This window comes from Diplodia corticola, assembly GCF_001883845.1.
Source record: "Diplodia corticola strain CBS 112549 chromosome Unknown scaffold25, whole genome shotgun sequence".
NCBI lineage: Eukaryota > Fungi > Ascomycota > Dothideomycetes > Botryosphaeriales > Botryosphaeriaceae > Diplodia > Diplodia corticola.
The window spans coordinates 110851-132710 of record NW_017971504.1 but is presented as its reverse complement, the minus strand read 5'-3'; the positions used below and the strand labels follow the sequence as shown (position 1 = coordinate 132710).

Sequence of the window (21860 nt, the reverse complement as noted above, 5' to 3'; positions counted from 1 at the left end):
GCTAACAAGCAGCGCCGCCCGCGCATCCAGGCCTCGGCACCGCTACTGGCTACGGCTGGTGGTACGGCTACCACGTCCCCGCCGTCCGTCACCGCGACAACTTCTACACCAAGCTCGAAGACGAGCGCGCCAAGGCTCTGGGCCAATAAGCCATCTCGCCCCCCACTGTCAATTTCCTCGTCGCGCGCGCGCCAGTGATCCCAACATGTAAACGCCGGGAGCTATTTTTGGGAGGAGCTGGGGGAGGAAGGGAAGGGGAGATTTGGACCTTTGGTCTGCGACCTTGTAGAATAATGGACCAATCAAGATGATGGAGATTACCCCCGATTGCGTCAGCAGTAGCAGTATAGAAGCCATTGTACCATCCCGACTCCGAGTCCATTACAAATATCCGCAGTTTCCTCTGGATGCAAATAGGTCCGTGTGCGTTTTGCTGCATGTAGGCCATTGATGTGGTTGGTACCGCCGCAGCTGGGACTTTTGCCGGGTTCACGCGGCATCTCTCTCCCATCGGCCGAAACAGCGAATTCTTAGGACCATATCCATTGCACACAGATATCGTATCCTGAATTCAAACAGGGCCGTTTGGATCAATAATCTTAGCGAGAAATATGTTCATTTGATTCAATCGCGATTCAATGCCTCATCCAGCCTCTTTTCTCCCAAGCCATCTCCGCATCATCAGGGCCGTGGGTTCAAGGCTTCATCACACGTACACTTGCCACTCAAACAATGCCATGCCTTCAACCATATCCTCCTCCGCCATCAACACCTCACCTCCACGCCGTCCCTACTCACAGTCAAATACTTGACACCCTTATACGGCGTGACACCAGCCCCCAACCCCCTCGACTTCCGTTGGTCCAGATTCAAGCTCTCCACCTTAACACCGCTCGCCAACCAGCCCTTGACCTGGAAGCTCAGCGCAGCGCTACTCGGCATGAGCAGCCTGTTGGCCTGCCTCCTCCTCTCCGCCCGGGCGTCCACGTCCGGCGCCGCGCCAGTCCCATTCGCCTTCTCCACCACGCCGCCAGACTGATAACCACCGCCACTCCCCGACGCCGAGCCATCCACCTCATCATAGTCATACCTCCCACCGCCGAGCACCAACGCCGCGGCGCCATCCCCCTCCCCATCCGCCTCGTCGTCGCCGTCCAGCGAACCGCCGCCGCCGCCGCCGACGACCGAGCACCGCAGCGTCGCGACGGCCCCCATGCCGAGCTGCAGCAGGGCGGCGACGTCCTTGGACGACACGCGCCACTCGAGCGCGCCGTCCCCCGGCGCGTACTGCGTCACCTCCCCCCGCGACGGGCGCACGTCAGCCAAGTTGCGCACACCGGCCGGCAGCGGCACGCGCACCGTGACGTCCGACAGCTGCGGCGCGGCCGACGTGCCGCTGTGTCCACCACCACCACCGCCCAAGCCGGCAAACCCGGATCCAGTGCGGCTGCCGAGCCCGCCGCCAGGTCGACCGGACGCGCCACCGCCGCCTGATCCTGACGAAGATGACGCGGTGGAGCGGAAGCGCGGGGAGAGGGAGAGGCGGACCTCGAAGTCGGCGCCGGCGGGGCCGAGGTTCGTCTTGACCTCGACGTTGGCGGGGATGTTGAGGGCGGGGCGGTTGGTCCCCTGCTTGAGGTTCTGGGCGTCGAGCAGGAAGCCCGGGCCGAGCAGGTCGACCTCGTAGCCGGCGAGGACGAAGCGGCCGTCGGGGGGGACGAAGCTCAGCTCGCCGGGGCGCTCGCGCCAGCGGGCGAGGCGGACGCACGGGTGGAAGACGGGGAGCTGGACGACGTGGGCGATGCCGCCGGGGGCGTCGAGGCGGAGGATGAGGTCGGGGATGCCGCTGACCTTGGAGGTGAAGGCGATGCTGCCGTTGGCGAAGGCGGAGATGGGCGCGCCCGAGGGCGAGAAGGTGACGGAGAGGGTCTCGACGGCGTCGACGTAGAGCTCGTTGGAGGTGTGGCGGACGTTGGCGCGGCGCCAGGGGACGGGCGAGGCGGTGGGGCTGCTGCCGGGGGGTGTGAGGGTGGGTTTGAGGGAGGGCCGGCCGAAGGTGCTGGCGGGGTTGAGGGCCGGGGAGGAGCTGGAGGCGGGGCGGGGCGTGTCAGCGTGGGATTGTGGGGGGAGAGGGTGAGGGGGGGCGTACGAAGGGAGCCCCATGTTGCCCAGCAGGTTCTTCATGACGCTTGGGGCCTCGACGAGGTCGCGTAGGGCGTTGGCCTCGGTGTTGGCGACTATGCCGGCGTCGCACATCTCGCCCAGCAGCTGGGCGACGACATCGTAGTGTGCTTCGATCTTGGTGGCCAGCAGCGGCGAGCCCAGGAAGTCTTCTATTGCATCGGCGACGCGGTGGAGGAACTCGAGCACGAGCAGCGGCTCGGTGTCGACGCTGGAGGGGGCGAGGAAGAGCAGGCGGTCCTGGATGATGGAGTGGACGAGGGTGGGGGGATTGGTGGAGGGCAGGTAGACCAGCGAGGGCCGCGGGGCGGGGTGCTGCAGGTAGAGCGGCAGGAGGTGCAGGGCGGCGGGCGGGCGGGCGCAGTAGACGTGTTCGAGGATCAGGTTGCTGGGGAGTATTGGTGAGCGCGGCGGTCGACGGGGCGGCGGGGCGGTGGATCGACGTACTTGTGCTCATCGAAGATGTACAGAGCCTCGACTTGGCTCATGGCGGGCAGCGGGTGAACGAGCGCGCCCCATGCATGCGCCGGGCGAGGAGAGGAGCGGGGGTTGCTGCAGGAGTGCTCTCCGAGATGGCTCGCCTTGGTGGTTTGGGTGGGCTGCGCCGCCGATGATGTCGCCGCCCTGGACCCTCGACCGCCATGACTCGTGCATCCACAGGACGTCCTTTAGCAGCCATCTTGACGGCGCCCACTGGACGATTGCCATTTGACCGTTCGCGCGTAGAATAAGCTTCCGATCACTCTAAGAACCCCCATACCCCCAAACGCACCTCTCCGCGGCTATGTTCCTACGTCCTTAATTTATACCACCCTCATCTGCAGAGAGATTCAGAGACCATGTCCGGCTCAGTGAGTAAAGTCTGCAACCATGCTTTACCGACTGACTAACCCTCCATCTACAGCCTGGGAACGCGACCCCGCTCTCCGTCATCAGGTCCAGTCAAACCCGCACTCAATCAAACAAGTAGACAGAGAGATCCCTCGAGACAAAGAGGTCTCCCAACATTGGACCCATCATCTCTGCGAAAATCCAGGTCGTTACCTCTTGTCATCTACTACTTCGTATTTACCGTGTGCTTGGAAGCTCTGGATCTGGTTGTGAGATGATACCACGGCCTTCCGCTGACCAAAGCCATGAGAACTCTGTCTGAGCGACAAGACTGCAGGCATTCTCCACCGACCTCAACCGTCAGGCTTTGAATTTTACATGGGAGGATGGCGACTTTTTTCGCCAAGTCACGTCGGGCTTCCAGAATTATCGGATCACAGGAGACGGTGAATCGTTTCTATGGAGAAGAACTACAGCGTGGCGCTGGGGTATGGTGTGGGCGAGGGCGTGGTGAGGCGGGATTGGCAGCACGTCCTGGCGGGAGGAAGCAGCGCGGACTGTTTGGTGGCCGTGGAGCTGCAGACGCAGACGGTGTCGGTCTTTTCAGTGGGTTGCTCTACTGCGTCATTGGTGTCTGCGTCGATGTCGTCGGGGGAGGATCCTGCGCGGTTGTCGATGAGGTCCTTCCGGCGGGGGAGTGGAGTGACTGAGAGGACGTGGACGTCGCCATCGTCAGGGCCCGAGTTGGATATAACTGCCATTTCTGAGTAGAGTTCTTTGAGACTGTGCAGGCATAAAACTGCCTAATTTCCTCCTCTCACTGTTCGTTCTTTCTCCTTAATCTCCACCAGCAAATCTGTAATAAAATCTGTCCGAGTCCCATCTGTTGTATATGAACACTTCAGCAAACTTCTTCTTTCGCCTACGGGCACTGCAGATATATTGCTGCAGGTATGGAGTAGTGGCTGGACACTGTCCCAGTTATCTTCACATAGAGCTGCTTTTGCATTGCCGAAAGGAGCGGCCGCCGCCGTTTCTGGCAGGCGGGAGCATGCCTAGGGCATGGAGGTGTTGCGCACCCTCACCACCTTTGTCTTCGGACTTAGGGGGGAAATCCTCGAAAGGGGGTTTTATAGGTTCCGTAAGGAACTGACTTTTTGCTCTTTTGTAGTAGGCAATGATTTGTAGTTTTTATCATCCATCCTCACTTCATCTTCTCTTTTGCCCATACTCTTTGGTGGCCCGGGGGTAACAGCGTATCTTAAGCTTCCACCGTCATCGACTAACATAGAAAAACGGTTCTGTTCGGGTTGTATTCTTGGCTTCCAAAAGGAAAAAGAATTCCATCCACTAAAATGACATTGTCGATGCCGGCAAGTGATCAAGCAAATATATTTTTTTCCAAGTGCCCGATGACCACAACATGACACGACATTAAGAACTACGTCATAATGAATTCCAGCCTCTTGGATATGTACAAAGCATTCGTTCACTATACTCCGCAGCCAGCCGAGACCGACATGACTCGCGCCCAAGTACCTACATACAGCTGCATCGCATCGCGTCGCGTCGCGTCCCACACCTCACCCGAACTCTCCCCACCACGCGACGACACCACGCCACGCCACGCGATCCCTCTCTCCCCGCTCAACGCATTCAGCGCCTCTCCCCCCTCCATCCGCAACCGCCGACACCAAAGAGCAATTCAGCGCGTGCAAAAAAAAAAAAATTAATAAACCAAAATGTCCAAAGACGCCGCAACCGCAACCGCAACCGCAACCCCATCCGCCGGCCAACACCGCACCACCGACCTACCAATCGAACAACAACCACCCCCACTCAGCAAGATGCTCCAAGAAGACCGCCAGGCAATCGACGACTGCACGCCATGCCGAGTAATGGGTAAGCAACCCAACCGCAACCGCAACTCCAATCCCAACCCCACCACAGCCCGCCCCCCTCCGCCAACCGCCCGACTCTAACACCACCCACAGGCTCCGGCGCATTCATCGGCCTCGGCATCTACAGCTACATGTCGGGACACGCGCAGCTGCGGCGGGAGCGGGCGGCGGCGCTGGCCAAGGCGTCGGCGCTGGGGCTGGGGCTGCGCGCGCGGCGGGCGAGCATAACGGGGCTGGCGGGGGTGTTGGTCGGGCTGGGGGTGTATCGGCTCGTGAATTGAGTTTTTGGATTTTTGGTTGGTTGTGGGTGACGGAATGGGGGGAAGATGGGGAAGAGGGGGGAAAAAAAGGGAGGGAAGGGGAGGGGGTTGGGTGGTGGGTTATTGGGGGGCGCGGGCGGGGCGGGGCGGGCGGCGTTTTTTTGGGGGTTCTGGGATTCTGGGGGTTGTGGGGAAAGAGGAGGGGGGGATGTATTTTTGCTCTGTTGCGGTGGAGGCTCGGCTTGTTGGAATTGGGGGACGGTTCGTCGGGGGAGGGTGGCGATGATTGCTGCTGTCTGGTTGATGCTTCCACGGACAAATAATATTTGTGTAATTGGAGAAAGGACGGGTTGTTCACATTCACTGATTTGCCTGGAACGTACACACATACTCATTTCTGTTACAGGGCTCCTCACTCAGTCGAGTACTACCCAATAGGAAGCTAAAGTGCAGATGACGGTGCCAAATCGCACTTGACAGCATGGTGTTTGTTGAGTGTTGGCCGGTCGACCGACACATATTTGGGTATTGTAGATCCACCACTGACTATCCCTTCCCTCGATTTGAATCCCCAGGGACAAATCCCCCAACCAGGTGGCGCGGTAAAGCGAACATCTAGCTGGTGGAAAGAAAAAAGAAAGCCCCTTGAAAGGACTCCCATGGTGCAAGAAGGTTCGACATCGCCGAGCCCTTCCAACCCAACAATCCGATTCATTGTAGTCCATGATCCCTTTCTATCCTCGATGCAAGGGTCCTCTTTCCGGGCAAAAGCCAAGGAAATGTCCCTTTCACGAAAAAAAAAAACATTTCCGTCAATGCAGCCCACATGATGTGAACAGAACCCTCCCCTCCAAACATTGCAATAAGACAACCCAGAAAGAATATAACGTTAGCCCCTTACAAAAAAAACTCCCGTAATATGCTTCCTATGCCGGCACTGCTGCCTGTGGTATATGGATATCCTCGACTTGTATAGAGATCCCCGAAAAACACAAAAGAACACCCGGAAAAAAAATGCCCTAACCGAAAATAAAAAAAGGCCCATTGCAGCAAACACCACGTTCTACAATGCCCCATCCCCCTCCCCCCCCATGCTCTAAAACCGTTCCATGCGCGCTGAGTGGTGATAAACGTGAAAATCCCCCCCCTCATTACGTAAATCTCCCCCTCTTTCCACCTCCCCCAGAGATATCCTTCCCGTTCCCTACCCCAGTGATGTCGAAGAAGTCGCCAAACGGCGCTCGCCGCTTCAAACCCGCTCCCTGGCCAATACTGTTGATCTGGGCGACGGCGGCGGCGGTGGCGGCAGCATTGTTGCGGTTGCCGTCTCTGGCGTGGTTTGACCGATTGATCCCGTTACCGCTGCGATGGTGGTGGTGGTTGGCGCGGCCGTGGTGGCGAGGGAAGACGTTGATTTGGGCGGGTGCGGTGGCGTTGTTGTTGTTGTTGTTTTCGTCGCCCTCATCCTCCGCTTCATGGTCCATGTCCAAGTCGGTGTGGGCGGGCAGGGACTGGGCGGCGCGGAACGTGAAGTCGCCCTTGGGCAGAGTGGCGTCGAAGGCGGGCCGCTCGGGGGCCGATACGTGTGCCGGCTCCGGCGACACGGAGGCGACGGCGGGCGGGGGGACGGATACGACGGGCTCTTCGGTGCGGTGCGGGACGACGGGCGAGGAGCTGCGCTGGGGGGCGGGCTTGGCTTGGTGTTCGCCGTGTTGGTGGCTGGAGGTGGTGGTGTTGTTGGTGTTGGTGTTCTCGTCGTCGCTGTCGATGTGGTTGCCGCTCGCCATGCCCTCCTGCAGCTTCTCCGTCACCCATTGCCGCACCCGCCAGCCCTCGCCGTCGCCGACGCCCAGGTTCTCGTTGTCCAGGAAGCTCAGCATGTCCTCCAGTGCGGCCTGGTAGCCCTCCTCGTGGGCTGCTTCGCGGTCGGTGGCGGCGGCCTTGTACAGGTTGGTGACCTGCAGGGCGGCCGTCTTGAAGGCTTGTAGAAGCTGAGCCGGCGGCTGCGGGCGTCGCCGCGCCGAGGGCAGCGACGTGTTTAGGCTGCGCATCGAGTCCATAAGGCAGGCGTGTTTCGGTGTGTATGTAGCTTCGGCCTGCGGTCGCTGGGGGCGCAGGGGTTGTGTGTAGATCTTCTCGCCGGGCTGGAGGTCCGAGTTAGTCAATGATGATGCACAGCCCTGGCATGCCCCTCATCTTAAGGCGCCAGATTGCAGGTTGCGCCATGCGTGACTTACCGAACAGCTGCTGCGATACAAACGGGCAATGGTGTAACGACCGTCAAGGATAGCTGTACAAGCGGATCGGGCGAGGGTGGTGTTGTTGAAGAAGTTTCGGCGGCGGTGCAGTTGGACGGCTGGTGAAGAGGATAGAAGCAGGCCCGTCTGACTTTCCTCTGCGCACGGGCCGCAAGCGGCGTCCCCCGGCCTGTTGAACCCTAGTCTTTCCCCAGACAGGCACGTGGCGGCCCTGTCATCCTGCAACCAGAACTGCGCCTCTTTGTCTGCACTCTTGTTTCACAATCCTCATCCATCTCGCGGACATCACGGACACCAATCTCTATCAGAAATCTCGCGGCTTCTACCTTCATGTTCTTATTACTGTACATCAATCACACCGGCATCGCTGCTCCATCGCCGCGAGGATCGCTTCCGGCGCTCCACACCGTCTGCCCGTCTTCCACATGACACCTGATGACCTGGCCCCTACCAAACAGTCCACGCTGATGTCCCTTCACAACCTCGACCTGGTGGCCCATCGCCTTCAGCTTCTCCACCACATCCGGCCTGATGCCGTCTTCCAGATAAACCGTCCGGTCAATGGCCTTCTGCTCGTTCCGCTGATCCGGCATGCCCGCGCCGATGCACACGCGCGGCGCGTCCAGGGCGGACTGCGGCGTGTGGCCAAACACCAGCATGTTCAGCAGCACCTGGACGTGGCCCTGGGGCTGCATGAAGCCGCCCATGACGCCGTAGACGGAGTGCAGGCTGCCGTCGGACGGGTTGGTGATCATGGCCGGGATGATGGTGTGGTAGGGGCGCTTGTTGGGCTTGATGACGTTGGGGTGGTCCGGCTGCAGGCTGAAGTTGGCCCCGCGGTTCTGCAGCGTGAAGCCGCAGCCCTGCGGGATGATGGCTGTGCCGTACCCGCCGTAGTTGCTGTTGATGAACGAGATGCCGTTGCCCTCGCTGTCGGTGCAGCAGAAGTAGACCGTGTCGCTGTGGTTGTGCGCCGGCGAGCCGTGGTCGGGGATGTCCGAGGCGCTCGCGGGGTTGAAGAGCTTTGCGCGTTCGGCCAGGTAGGGTTGTGAAATCAGCTCCTGAGTGGGCACCTTCTCCACGTTCGGGTCCGTCACCCACCAGCCTGCATCTGCAAAGGCGATGCGAAGCGTCTCGATGACGGCGTGTAGGTGTTCTGCCGAGTTGTGGTCCCTTGACGTGAACTTGGAGATCTTGCCCGTCTTCTCGAGCTCTTGCAGCATGCCCAATGCCATCAGCGCCACGATCCCCTGGCCGTTCGGCGGGTGCTCCCACACCTCCACGCCCTCGTCTCCTCCGTCGTGCATGTGCTTCTGGTGCAAGTCCCCAACCCCCTGCCCGTGAAACTTGAGCGAAATCGCATCCACCGGCTCACTGCCGAGCTCCGCATGCCTCTTCAAGTCCTCCAGAGTAAGGCGCCCTCCGAGGTCTTGCACGACCTTGATCAGCGCCTCCGCAACCGGGCCCTCGTAGAAACCCTTCTTTCCGTTCTTAGCCAACAACCTGAACGTGTTCGCCAGCGTCGGGTTCTTGAAGATCTCGCCCGGGTTCGGCGCCCTGCAGCCATCCTTGGCGGCGGGATCCTTCTTCAGCATCTCAGCAAAGTTAGGGCTCGCGTTCCTGATGGTCTGCTCGCTGTTGTGCCAGAAGGAGCTGCTCAGCTCCGACACTGGGAAGCCCTCTTCGCCCAGCTCGATGGCAGGCGCCAGGATCTCCTCGAGCGACACCTTGCCGCTCCCAAAGCGCTCGACGGCATCGACCCAGCCGGCCGGCGCGCCGGGCACGGTAACGGCGTGAACGCTCGTCATAGGGATGCTGCCGATCTCGCCCGGCGCGATGCCCAAGTCCTCGCGGATGGTCTGGAGCGAGACATTGCCGCCCGCCCGCCCCGAGCCGTTCATGGCGTGCACCTTCTTCGTCTTGGCGTCGTAGAAGAGGCAGAAGCAGTCGCCGCCGATGCCGGTGCTGCCCGGCTCCGTCATGTTGAGCGCCGCGGCGACGGCGACGGCGGCATCCTGTGTGGTTTGGTCATGTTAGATGGTCGGTTTTCTTGCTGTTCGAGGGACTCGATGCGCGGCTTACGGCGCAGTTGCCCCCCTGGCGCAGGATGCGGACCCCGGCTTGGGTCGCGAGCGGCTGGGTGGACGAGACGATGCCCTTGGTGCTGTGGACGGTGCTTCGCCGGCTGGGAAACTGGATGAATTCCGGGTCCGTGGCCGGATAGATGGCCTGCGGATTTAGAGGCATGCTGAAGACTGCACAGTGACTTTCAAGTGTCTACGATCTTGACAAATCGAGCGAGCAACGCAGAAACGCAATTGGAAGGCGTGGGGACTAATAAGAAGAAATGAAAGCAGCGGCACGCGGCAACGGGCAACGATGGGGGCTAAGGCGGAAGTTTATGCCGTCTCTACCGATAGAGTCATAGGTAGGACACAGAGTTGGCATCCCACCTTGAGCTCGATATCTCCGGTCCAGCTGCCTATGCGGGGGTCCCTCGTCATTACGTTATCCTCCACGGTTGCGGCCCATTCGACCGGGATTGTTCCTCGGCATCGTGGTGGCAGGCCGACTGCAGACCTGTGATTAACCGGATCGAGTCGAAGGCACTGACAGAAGAGAGACTATGCGGTGATGCCAACCGCACGAGCAGCTGTTGGCCGCGGGAGTGCTTGCCCCGCGGTTCCTGCCAAGCCCTGGCCGACTGGCGGCCGAAACACACACACGGGCCGACGCGTGCTGCTGTGGCCGCTGTGTGTGACGCTCAGCTAAAGTAGTTTATCTCGACACTCATTTCTCCGCCGTCCTCCACCATGAACGCCGCCGTAGGCTGGATCTGCCGCCGACGCCTGCTGCGCTCCTCCTTCCCCGCCAGGTCCGCCGCATTCGTGCGTCACCAAACCACTAGCGCATCTCTAGATTCCATTTCATCTGCGGTGCTCAAACGCGCACGCGCCGTCGCCGCCGAGCATGCCCAGCTCTCAGAGAAGCTCGTCGAGAGCTTCGACACCCGCACCGCCAAAAAGGCCGGCGAGGCCGCTCCCATCGCCGCAGCCTTAAAAGAATGGGAGAAGGCGAACGAGGTTTGCGACCCCAAACGGCCCTCCCAATCGCCGCAACCCGCCGTCCTCTAACCTTCACCACCACACCAGTCCCTCACCGAGCTCCGCAGCCTCGTCAACGACACCGCCGCCGACCCCGAGCTCCGCGACCTCGCCGCCGAAGACCTCCCCGACACCGCCGCCCAGCTCGACCGCGCCTCGCAGTCGCTGACAAGCAGCCTGGTGCCGAAGCACCCGTTCGCGCAGCTCCCGTGCATGCTGGAAATCCGGCCGGGCGCGGGCGGGTCCGAGGCGGCGCTGTTCGCGGCGGACCTGCTGCGCATGTACCAGGCGTACTGCTCGCGGCAGGGGCTGCGCGCGCAGCTCGTCAAGTACGAGGACGCCGAGGGCGGCGGCGACCCGCGCGGCTCCGACGCCCCGCTGCAGGAGGCCATCCTCGAGGTCGCGGCCGAGGGCGCCTACGGCCGCTTCCGCTGCGAGGCCGGCGTGCACCGCGTCCAGCGCGTGCCGGCGACCGAGAGCAAGGGCCGCACGCATACCAGCTCCGCGAGCGTGCTGGTGCTGCCGAGTTTTCCCGAAGGGGGCGCGGCTAATGTGGATTTCGAGGACCTGAATAGCGATTACTATATTGATCCGAAGGAGGTGCGGACGGATATCATGAGGGCGAGTGGAGCTGGTGGACAGCATGTCAATAAGACTGAGTCGGCGGTCCGGCTGACGCACGTTCCGACCGGGACGGTGGCGGCGATTCAGGATTCGAGGTCACAAAGAGCGAACAGGGACAAGGCGTGGCAGGTGCTGCGGTCGAGGATAGCGCAGTTGAGACGGGAATCCAGGGAGGAAGAGGCGCTGAACTTGCGGAGGAGCGTCATAGGCGTTGCCAAGATGGGCCGCGAGCATAAGATTAGAACGTACAATTGGGGACAGCAGCGCGTGACGGACCACCGCAGTGGGCTGACGATCCATGGCTTGGACGATGTGATCGAAGGAGGGGACAACCTGGAGAAAGCCATGGAGAGTGTCAGGCAGTGGATGAGCGATCAGGAGGTCCAGCAAATGATTGCTATTCAGGAGAGCGAGGAAAAAAAATGAGTGTGCAGATGCTCTGTAGATGTATTGTAGTAATAGATACCATAGATGAAAATAAGAGTGGCGAACAAATCTCTAGCTGGTTTGCAGTATGTTCTATCTCTTTGCAGTCACGCACAAAGCAATGCCTCCGAGTACCAGTGCCATCCCGAACCAAGTATCTAGAAATGAATGTTAATGTTGCTGTGGAGGCCAGCTGGGCGGTGTTTCACTTACCCTTTTCAATAACTTTGCGCTCCGCCAGCCACTCACCCAAAACGGTAAACAAGAACGCACATGAATTCGTGATGGGAACCATAAGGCTAAGTTCTACAACGCACGCAACTAGTCAACATAGGATTGGTAGATTGACTGTGCATTCCACTTACCGGCCGAGCCCAGCAGAAGGAAGAACCAAATGCTCCCCGTAATATTTATTAACAGTGGCACAGCATACGCCGGCCGCCGCAAGAGATCGGCCACTGCGAATATGACACCCCATAGCTTCCGTTTCAACCAGGGAACACTTGGATCCGTCAGATACGGACGGGACGGTGGAGTGTAGTTGACGGCAGCGCGCCGCATGAATGGCGTGGTCATTCCCCATGCCGCCCCGACAAGCAGGAAGCCGAGAACCCAGCGGAAGACGGAAGGTTGAGGCTCATCGGCATGCATGGCTGGATCCCCGGGGTCCATGGTGTTGTATGGAAGAAGTATTGGTGATGATACAGGGGGTTCGAGCACACCGGGGAGCGATAGCGCGCGAAATTGGTAAGCAGGGACGTGAGAGACCGCAATGCAGGACACGGGTGTCTGGTGCGCGGTGGATCTGGGGACTGGGGGACCGAACGCGAGCCCTGACACGCGCGCCGCCAAGATTTGCAGGGATCCGGCGTCATTGCTCAGAAAAATATCTCCCGCGCTGCGAGCCCTCAACCACCACCAGCACGCACGCACATCTCCGGCCCCGCGCTCCCACCCACACGCGACAATGGCAACAGAAGTCCGGCCGCTACAGCCCGTCAAGCTGCCCGCGGCGCCGTCCGCCCTGACGCCGGAGCAGAAGTACTGGAAGACCTTCTCTTCGCAGCTTCTGCTGCCCTCGCCGCACTCATCGCCTGTCACCCACATCTCGGCACCCCTCTTCGCACCCTCGTCGACCCAGCTCAACAGCCCGGAAACGTTCGCCGTCACTTCGGGCGGCCGCGTGCAGATTTTCAGCAGCCGTACGCGCAAGGTCGTCAAGTCCATCACGCGCTTCGGAGTCGAGGACCGCGCGCACAGCGGTGACATCCGCCGCGATGGCCGCGTGCTGCTGGCCGGAGGCGACAGTGGCGCCATCCAGGCCTTTGACATCAACTCGCGCGCTATCCTCAAGACCTGGAAGGAACACAAGCAGCCCGTCCATGTTACCAAATGGAGTCCGGCCGAACTGACGACGCTCATGAGCGCGTCCGACGATACCACCGTGCGCCTATGGGATCTGCCCTCGGACAGGAGCACTCAAACTTTCGTGGGGCATCAAGATTACGTGAGGTGCGGTGGATTCATGCCGGGGCAGGCGGACCGCCTGCTGTTCTCCGGTAGTTATGACCAGACGGTTCGCCTGTGGGACCCGAGGATCAGAGGGAAGGCCGTCATGACGTTCAAGCACGCCGCGGCTGTCGAGAGTGTCCTGCCTCTGCCGTCCGGCACCACCCTGCTCGCCTCGGCCGAGAACACCGTTTCCGTGCTCGACTTGGTTGGTGGTCGCCCTCTGCAGCTGCTGCGCAACCATCAGAAGACCGTCACGAGCTTGGCGCTGGCGAACAACGGCGAGCGAGTCATCAGCGGTGGGTTGGACGGCCATGTCAAGGTCTTTGAGACGACTGGCTGGAATGTCGTTGCTGGCTTCAAGTATCCCTCGCCGATTCTGTCTCTCGGAGTCATCGCATCGGGTACGGAGCGGGAAGACAAGCACTTGGCCGTCGGTATGGAAAACGGTATTCTGTCGCTCAAGACGAGGTTATCCGGTCAGCAGAAGGTGGCAGCCCGCGAGCGTGCCAAGGAAATGAAGGCACTCATGGAAGGGAAGATTGAAGAGTATGACAGCAAGAACAAGAAGAGGGGCAAGGGTTGGGAGAAGAGACTGCGTGGACGGGATTTCACCGGTGAAGGCGCGGACATCATCATCGACGGAAACGAGCGCGGCAAGATCAAGAACATGAGCAGGTGGGAGACAGCACTTCGGAAAGGCCAATTCGAAAAGGCGCTTGATCTTGTCCTCGAGGCTCAGGTACGTTATCATTGATGTCCTGACTGCCTTCCCTCGAACTTCTACTAACGACAACTTTAGAACCCGTCCAAGCAAGATACTCTCACCCTCCTCACAGCTCTTCGCCACCGCTCCGCACTGCGGACGGCTCTGAGCGGCCGTAACGAAATGACCCTTCAGCCCGTCCTCAAGTGGCTCAATAAGAACATCGGCGATCCACGCCACATCCAACTCGCCACTGATGTGGCATTCGTGCTGTTGGATCTGTACTCTGAGGAGATGGGCCAGAATGCGGAGATTGATGCTCTGGTTGATCAACTGCACGATAAGGTCAGAAGAAATGCTGAAATCAGCCAGCAGGCATGGAGTACGCAGGGCATGCTAGAGATGCTGATGGCCGGTACAAGCCAGGCATAGACAACTTGGCCTTGTTTTCTTCTTTACTGGTGGGGTTGGGCTATGTCTCATGGAGTGTGGAAGATAAGTGTGCGGGATAAATGAGTGTGGCAACACCTCTTGCATAGCGCTGGCGTTTTGGACGGGCACATCATTTCTGTACGAGATATCCGGTGATATCTAGAGGGCGTGCAAAAAAACAATGCTATCCTTTCAAGGCAGGAAAAGTTCTGAATTCATACCACGAAGTTTTGCAAAGTTTCAGGTGTTGTTATACATGGAGACATAAACCCAAGGAGACCGTGTAAATGTACGCCATCAGCCCTTGTCGTAATGACGATTTACCACAGCAGGTGCTGGCGTTGCTGTTGAATTGGCCTGTCAGGCAGCTGTGTCCATACCTTACGGTTAGCACGCTTCTGCTGCTTCTCCTCGGACAGCCTTATGCGCGTCGCCTCCTCCTTCAAGAGCACCGAAATGCCTGTATTCACGTCAGTTTCTGCAATCCGCTTGACGGACGAATCCTTGATTCGGTGACTTACTCGTCGTCGGTAACCGCAGAATATTCACCCTGCCCCTCGCCCTGACATCCCACGCCCTGCCGTACGTGCCCCTTCCGACCCAAGCCTGGTCGACGTAGATGCCAGTCTTATCCTCAACAAGCTTCCTACGACCATCCTTCAACTCGATTTCCACCGGCTCGCCCTTGGTGCCCTGGGCCTCGCCCAGGCCCATGCCACGCGAGACGACGGCGTAGTCGCGGGCGTACTCGAGGTGCTCGAGCACCTTCTTGGCGGCCTTCTTCTTGCTGAAGCGCATCTGCAGGATGGCCTCCTCAATGGGCTTGTCCTGGATCTGGCGGGCCAGCATGCCCAGCTTCTTGACCGACGTCTTGATCTGGCCAGACTGCATCAGCTGCTCGCGCTCGATGCGCTTCAGCGCGACTGCCCGCTGCACCCGCCCCCGGTACTTGGTCTCCCGAATCACCATCTTGCGCGCCCACCGCGCGTCGCCCCGCGGGTCCGGGTGCAGCGCCATCGCCATCGCAGCCGGGTCGCGGCCGGGGTATAGCTCCGTGATGGGGGCTTCGTGACGCTTCGGGGCTGAGGCGGCAGCGGCAGCGGCAGGCGCCGTCGGCGCGCGCTCGGCTTCGGTGAAGATGGAGTCGGAGGAGAGGGAGCCCTGCTTCACTTGCGGCTGGCCCGAGGCCTGGGCGGTGGGCTTTTCGCGGAGGTATCTTTCCAGCAGCGGGTTCTTGGGCTTCGGCGCGTTGGGGTCGTTTCTGGGCTTTTCGTCCTTTTGGCGCTTGCGAAAGCGGTTGAACATGTCGGAGACGAAGGGGCGGCGGGGGGCGAGGGGGAGGGAGACGGCTGGGAGGGCTGTCAGCTGGAGAGTCGACGGCATCGGAGCGAAGCTGTTGATGCAATTGGGAGACGCGGGCGGGGGGCCACATGGAGCATGGCATTGGGCTCGGGCAGGGCATGGGCATGGGCAGCTCACCTGGCGGGGCCAGCCGTCTCGCGGGCATCCTCACGTTCATGGCTGGGGTGGGTGGTGGGAGTCGCGTGTGCTGAGGTTGAGCCAGAGATTTTCCGCTGCTGAGGCCGGCGGGTGATGCGAGACCAGGCTACCGGGAGCGCCCTAAGTATCTCCATTCGCAAGACCCAGGAACCGCGCAACAGTCAGCCCGGGCGTGCCAGCTGCAACCTCCGGCAGCCGCATCCTTCCCGCGCGTGCAGCCCATTTCGCAGAGTGCCGCATCGCGTGAGCGCCCGCCGTGTGCCGCTGACGAGTGGGCCAGGTGTGGCAGTGGCCCAGCTAGCGCGATTCCACAATTGACCTCACTCGGCCCAAGCCAGTGCTCCAGAGAGGCGTCTGCGCGCGACCTAAGCCATCATCATCCAACGACAACAACCACGCATCTCCAATCCCTCCCCGCGCCGGCGAGCTGGCCATGTCGCACCCCTTCCGGACCTGACCACCGCGCCTGTCCTCAACGCCAGCAAAGATGAACATCGCAAATCTCCTCAGTCCCCAGGACTCGCCAGCCAAAGAGGAATCGCAGACGCCGCCGCTGCGCAGCCCCCAGCCCTCGCAGTCGCCGCTCCAGCGCCCCGGCCGCCCGGCCAAGTCGCGCAAGTCGTCGGGCCTGAGCCAGGTCCAGCAGTACTCGCCGCCGCCCCAGCTGCCACCGCATCAGCACCCGCATCAGCAAAACCCGCAGCAGCAGCAGCAGCAGCAGCAACAACAGCAACAGCAGCAACAACAGCAGCAGCAACAGCAGCTTGCCCACCACCACCACCAGCTGCAGCAGCAGCAGCACGCGCCGCACCACCAACCGACCCCGCCACAGCACATCCCGCTGCCCCAGCTGCCGGCCGCCGGTGCGTCCCACTCGTATCTGCAGTACCAGAACGTGCAGCATGCGCCGTCGCCGGGTCCCTCGCCGGCGCACAATGGCCGCGGCATGCTGAGCGCGACGAGCACCCCGACGAGCGACATCAGGAGTCCGCTCGCGCACATAGCGGAAGCCCGCACCCCGCCCGCGTCGCAGCGCCCGCAGCAGCCGCCCATGCACCGACACGGCTCCACCCCCGGCATGGATACGCTGGCAGGTGAGTCGAGAACGAGCGATCCGCTGCGCGCGCCTGCGGCGGCAACAGTGCTGACCCGCGCAGATCTCGCGTCGATGCAGCATCACCAGCAGACTACTCGCCAGAGCAGCCAGGGCTTGCGGTCGCCACAGGTCTTCCAGCGGGCTCCTTCCGTCGGGTGAGTAGCGTTCCCGTCTTTCCTCACCGGGCGCTTTGTCCCCCTCCCCCCCTCCCCCGCCAACCTCTACTGACCCCGCCACAGCTACAACGTCCACAACATCACCCGCACCATGTCCTCCACTTCGGCCAAGGACATCACCATGCACGAGCAGCCGCGCGTCTTCCACGCCAACTCGCTCTCCCCTGCCGACAACAAGGAGATCAACGACCTGGTTGCGAAGCTGAAGGAGAACTCGTACGACTACACGTCGCACATTCGCCTGGTCGAGCTCCTCACCAAGGGGCTGCGCGACCACGTCCGCCCCCCCGACGCGCCGGACGCCTCCCGCGATCCCTTCTCCTACGGGCTGCTTTCCGAGCTCCGCCGCGCCCGCCATACAATGCATGCAAAATTCGCGATAGGTGAGGACAGCTGGGTTGCCTGGATAAACGACGAGAAGATGCTAGCGCGCTCCACCGAGGACCGCGTGAGCCTGATGGAGCTTTGCGTGAAGTCCGTTCAGGAAGAGCCCAGCAGTTCCACACTCTGGCGCTTGTACGGTGATTACATGTACTGGCTCTGGGCGGCTGCCTTCGACGTGGAGCCTGCGGACTGGACGGAGGAGGACAAGATGTTGGGCCGGGAAGTCTTCTCGTGGCAGGCAATGAAGGACGTTTGGGAGCAGGCTCTGCCGGCCACTCAATGGCACATGAACGACAGCCATCTCGTGTGGGATCGCTGGATGGAGATCATGCTAAGAGACCAGGAAGCTCGGCCGGAACCCCAGAAGCTCCACCACCTCCGGAACGCCTTTACCGACCGCCTCCTCAAACCCCACGCGACGTGGGAGGACACCTTCCAGATGTTCTCCACCTTCATCTCGCGCTACTTCAATTCCGAGTACGAGGAGACGATGATGACCATGACCAAGCGTGCAAGCCAGGCCAAGCAGCAATTTGCGTTGCGTGAGCACCATGAGCTGAGGATTGACAGGGCCGTCAAAGCCGCAGACAAGGATGCCGAGTGGGAGGCTTACTCAGCGTATCTAGAATGGGAGCTCCGCAACAAGGGCGTTTTCAGCTTCCACCTCATCAATGCCTTGTTCGAGCGTGCCACCCTTCGCTTCTCCATTGATGCCGCCATATGGCAAAATTATGTGGAGCTGCTCATGGAGCACTCCGGCTCAGGCGTCGAGGTCCTTCCCGTGCTTGAGAGGGGCACCCGCCACTGTCCTTGGTCTGGGGAGCTTTGGTCGCACCGCTTACTCACTCTCGAAGCAGAAGGCAGGTCTTTCGACGAGATGGAGAGTGTCAAGCACAGCGCCACCGAGACCGGCTTGCTGGATGTCGGCGGTCTGGAAGAGCTTCTCAAGGTCTACATCGCGTGGTGTGGCTTCCTCCGCCGCAAGGCCTTCGATGCTCGTTCCTCCGAGGATGACGTCGACATTGCCGAAGTTGGCATCCGATCTGCCCTGGAACACGTCAAAGAGATTGGCGAGAAGAGATACGGAAAGGAATTCCAGGGTGATCCGCAGTATCGCCTGGAGAGGATCAACATCAAGTTCATCACCCAAAGCGGCAATCCTGAGGCAGCCCGCGACTGCTGGAGAGCCCTCGTTCCCCGCCTGGAGAACAGCTATGATTTCTGGTACCGCTACTACATTTGGGAAATGGTCGTCTGGTCAAAATGGTGCATGCGGGACAAGGACAACAACCAACCGCTGGAGTCACCCCGGGAAGCTACTAACATGCTTCGCCAGGGTCTTTCAAAGGTCGTTACAATGGATTGGCCAGAGGCACTCATCGACATGTTCATCAACCACTGTGAGCAGAACGAGAACGTTCAAGAGTACCGCGTCGCTATCTTCGAGTCGAAGAAAGCAAGAGCGGAAGTAGTGGCCAGACGACAGAGAGAAGCTGCTGAAGCTGCAGCAGCTTACCCACAGCAGTTACTCGCTACCACCGAGGCCCCTGCGGAGGCTTACGAGGATCCTGCAGCGAACGGGAAGCGAAAGCGGAACTTTGAGGCTGTTGCCGAGGAGACGGCCACGAAGAAGAGCAGGCAAGCGGAGGAGGCAAGCGTAGAGCCGATGGAACTCGAGGCGTCTTCGTCAGCAGCGGCTCAGTTGAAACGCGACAGGGAGCACACGACTGTCATTGTCAGGAACATCCCGTCTTCTGCTACCCAAACAAGAGTCCGCCAGTTCTTCAACGGCTGCGGTATTATTAACAGCATCAGCCTTATCCCCGACGCCAATGGTTCCACGCAAGCAGCCACGGTTGAATTCGAGACGCAGGAAGATGCGCAGTTCGCGGTCTCCCGCAACGGAAAGCCTCTCGAAGGCGAAAGCGTTCAGATCTCCCTTGGGACTGGCAGCACATTGTGGGTCACTAACTATCCTCCCGAGGCCGATGAGGTGTATATCCGAAAGCTTTTCAAGGAACACGGTGAGATTGTCTCGGTGCGCTTTCCGTCATTAAAGTACAACACCCATCGTCGCTTCTGTTACGTCACATTTGCCAGCGCCGAGCAAGCGGAAGGAGCATCGAAGGCTCTGAACGGCAGGCCGCTGGGAAAGAGTCTCAAACTTCGAGCACTCATTTCGGATCCTGCTCACAAACAAGAGCGCCACGGAGCTCTATATGAAGGCCGGGAGATCTTTGTTGGAAACATCGAGCATGGTGCAACGGACCAAGAAGTGCAGGATCTTCTATCAGCATTGGAAGGTTTCGTCAACGTGCGTATCCCGAGGAACATTGGTGGAAAGATGAAAGGAGTTGCTTTCGTGGAATTTGATACACCCGAAAACGCGAAGAAGGCTGCCGACATCCTGGATGCGAAGGACTTCAAGCAGCGTATCCTCCGCGCTACCATTTCGGAGCCGAAGGGCAACAAACGCCTGGCCACTACCGTCATCAGCCAACCCTCGGCCTCCCCTGAACCCGGCTCTGCTCCTGGAGATGCTTCTGCCGAGACAAATGGAACGGCGTCAGCCGCGAACGACCGCCGTGAGCGCACCATCGCCCTCATGAACATCCCGGACACCGTCAACGATGCACGCATCCGCTCTATCGTTGAGTCTCACGGAGCATTGAAGAAGATCATTCTCATGCCGCAGCACCAGGGCGCCATCATCGAGTTCGCTCACGTCTCAGACGTGGGGAAGGCCAGCCTGGCGCTCGAGGGCTACGAGATCGAACCCGGACGGAAAATCCACGTCGACACGGTGGCAGAGATGAAGAAGACAAGGGCCGAGAAGAAGGTCGACCGCATAGGCGGCGGCGGCCCATCGGGCAAGAAGAAGGACGAGAAGAAGGAAGGTTCGAAGCCTGCACTCATGCAGCCAGCTCCGCGGGTCAGCCGGCCAGGCTTGCAGGGTGCTCGGAGAGGCGGGAAGGGTGGACTCGGGATCAAACGGGCCACGGGCCCCTCGGCATCAGCCGCTGGCAAGGATGTCGAGATGCCGGAGACGGGGGCGGAAGCTTCGGGCAGCAAGAGTAATGCGGAGTTCAAGGCCATGTTCTTGGCGTCGAGGGAGAAAGGAAAGGACAAGGACGGAGAGGGGAAGGACGAAGGTGGTGGCGATGGGCCGGATGGCGGGGCGAAGGCTTGAGTGATGATGGGGGGTGGAGGTTGGTTGGGGTTTGAACTGGAGACTTGAAAGAAACATTATTCGTGTTGTCTGCATCAAAGGGGCAAAAAGGAAAATTCACCACATACACAGCAATCATATCGACCGGCGTGCTAGGTGTTTCTGGGATGAGGGTTACTTTACACTTTCGTGTTTAGGGATAAACTATCTGTCGATGCGTCTTTTTCTTCTTTTCTTTTATATTTCCTCTTTTTCCCCTGTTTTTCTTTTTTTCTTCTCTTTTCTCTTATTTCCTCTTTTCTTTATTAAATTCCCACGTTCGAGGTTCTTCACAAAAAGGAGCAGTGGGGAAGTTGCGTCTAAAGAACTGTCGAGTGTGTACAAAAATGGATAAATGCCTGTGCATTGTGTGTTACAAGGCCCTTTACCTTTTTTTTTCTATCGCTCCTCCTTTTTCCTTGGTTGTCGGTTTGCTTCTCTCTCTCCTTGAGCCTTCGGATGGAGAATGTCTGGGCTCTTTGGGCAGTAATAGGTGGGCTTTTCTCTTTTTTTTTTCCTTTCGACTTTTACCTGTCTCCTTATGAACGAAGGGGAGGAGGTAGTAGGTGTTAGGCTTTTAATGGTCTTACTCTTGTTTCCTGGAGGAGGGAGAGATGGAAACTTGTAATGCCGGCGGCGCTGTGGATGTTGATGTCGGTGTTGTCAATGTCGATAGGTATGGGGGACGAACGGGGGTGCTTTTGTCCAGCGTGTTGGTATGTTTCTTGGACGTCATGGGGGCAGCAGTTTTCCTCCTGTCAGGGCTTCCTCTCACCTCACTCGTCTTTCGTCGCTATGGTGTGTAGAAGTGTAATCTCCGGTACGAGGCTGTGGAGTTTCTTTGCGACGATGATGCACCTGGTTTTCCTTTAGAATTTGGCTGAATTCCAGGTTTCGAGCTTTTCGGTGTGTTCGATACTGGCCTCGTCTGATGGGTTGTTCGTTTGCTTCGAGACTCCCCATCTGTCGTGTATCTTTGGTTGCTATGTGTGTTTTTGTCTTGTGGATGTTGATGTGTATGGAGTGACGGCAGTGGAACCGAGGCAGATAGCAAGCAGAGTAACGAGGCGGCAGCCAGTCGAGGATTCCCTCGTTTTTCCTCTCACTATTGTGTTTCGGCTGGTTGACAAAAACTTGTCACCCTTCGGTGCGTGCGGAAGGTGTTGTTTTCTACCAGGCCTCTAAAAGGATGTGACTGTCTGGACTGGTGTATGAAGACTTCACGTTTGGGCTCTAGCTACCTGCTGGAGAGGTGACCAAATGC

At 59.6% G+C, this 21860-nt stretch overlaps 8 protein-coding genes across 8 annotated transcripts; 3 read left to right on the top strand and 5 right to left on the bottom strand.

Moving 5' to 3' along the window:
* Positions 1-765: 765 nt before the first annotated feature.
* BKCO1_2500044 (ap-3 adaptor complex subunit mu) lies at positions 766-2669 on the bottom strand (the record flags this gene model as incomplete). The annotated part of the gene is made up of 2 exons (XM_020273293.1): positions 766-2569; positions 2629-2669. 2 exons carry the CDS (start codon positions 2667-2669, stop codon positions 766-768), a joined length of 1845 nt encoding a protein of 614 aa, XP_020130390.1.
* A 3655-nt stretch (positions 2670-6324) lies between these two features.
* On the bottom strand, positions 6325-7233 carry BKCO1_2500043 (uncharacterized protein; the record flags this gene model as incomplete). The annotated part of the gene is made up of 1 exon (XM_020273292.1): positions 6325-7233. One exon carries the CDS (start codon positions 7231-7233, stop codon positions 6325-6327), a length of 909 nt encoding a protein of 302 aa, XP_020130386.1.
* Positions 7234-7784: 551 nt separating this feature from the next.
* On the bottom strand, positions 7785-9678 carry BKCO1_2500042 (gamma-glutamyltranspeptidase; the record flags this gene model as incomplete). The annotated part of the gene is made up of 2 exons (XM_020273291.1): positions 7785-9446; positions 9514-9678. 2 exons carry the CDS (start codon positions 9676-9678, stop codon positions 7785-7787), a joined length of 1827 nt encoding a protein of 608 aa, XP_020130385.1.
* A 566-nt stretch (positions 9679-10244) lies between these two features.
* Positions 10245-11585, top strand: BKCO1_2500041 (peptide chain release factor 1; the record flags this gene model as incomplete). Its single annotated transcript, XM_020273290.1, has 2 exons — positions 10245-10514; positions 10584-11585. 2 exons carry the CDS (start codon positions 10245-10247, stop codon positions 11583-11585), a joined length of 1272 nt encoding a protein of 423 aa, XP_020130388.1.
* A 93-nt stretch (positions 11586-11678) lies between these two features.
* BKCO1_2500040 (uncharacterized protein) lies at positions 11679-12257 on the bottom strand (the record flags this gene model as incomplete). Its single annotated transcript, XM_020273289.1, has 3 exons — positions 11679-11743; positions 11799-11891; positions 11951-12257. 3 exons carry the CDS (start codon positions 12255-12257, stop codon positions 11679-11681), a joined length of 465 nt encoding a protein of 154 aa, XP_020130387.1.
* Positions 12258-12552: 295 nt separating this feature from the next.
* On the top strand, positions 12553-14232 carry BKCO1_2500039 (small nucleolar ribonucleoprotein complex subunit; the record flags this gene model as incomplete). The annotated part of the gene is made up of 2 exons (XM_020273287.1): positions 12553-13836; positions 13897-14232. 2 exons carry the CDS (start codon positions 12553-12555, stop codon positions 14230-14232), a joined length of 1620 nt encoding a protein of 539 aa, XP_020130407.1.
* A 320-nt stretch (positions 14233-14552) lies between these two features.
* On the bottom strand, positions 14553-15615 carry BKCO1_2500038 (mitochondrial large ribosomal subunit; the record flags this gene model as incomplete). The annotated part of the gene is made up of 2 exons (XM_020273286.1): positions 14553-14692; positions 14754-15615. 2 exons carry the CDS (start codon positions 15613-15615, stop codon positions 14553-14555), a joined length of 1002 nt encoding a protein of 333 aa, XP_020130311.1.
* Positions 15616-16219: 604 nt separating this feature from the next.
* Positions 16220-20578, top strand: BKCO1_2500037 (pre-mrna splicing factor; the record flags this gene model as incomplete). Its single annotated transcript, XM_020273285.1, has 3 exons — positions 16220-16826; positions 16890-16983; positions 17068-20578. The coding sequence occupies 3 exons, from the start codon at positions 16220-16222 to the stop codon at positions 20576-20578; spliced, it is 4212 nt and encodes a 1403-aa protein (XP_020130316.1).
* Between the last annotated feature and the right edge of the window lie 1282 nt (positions 20579-21860).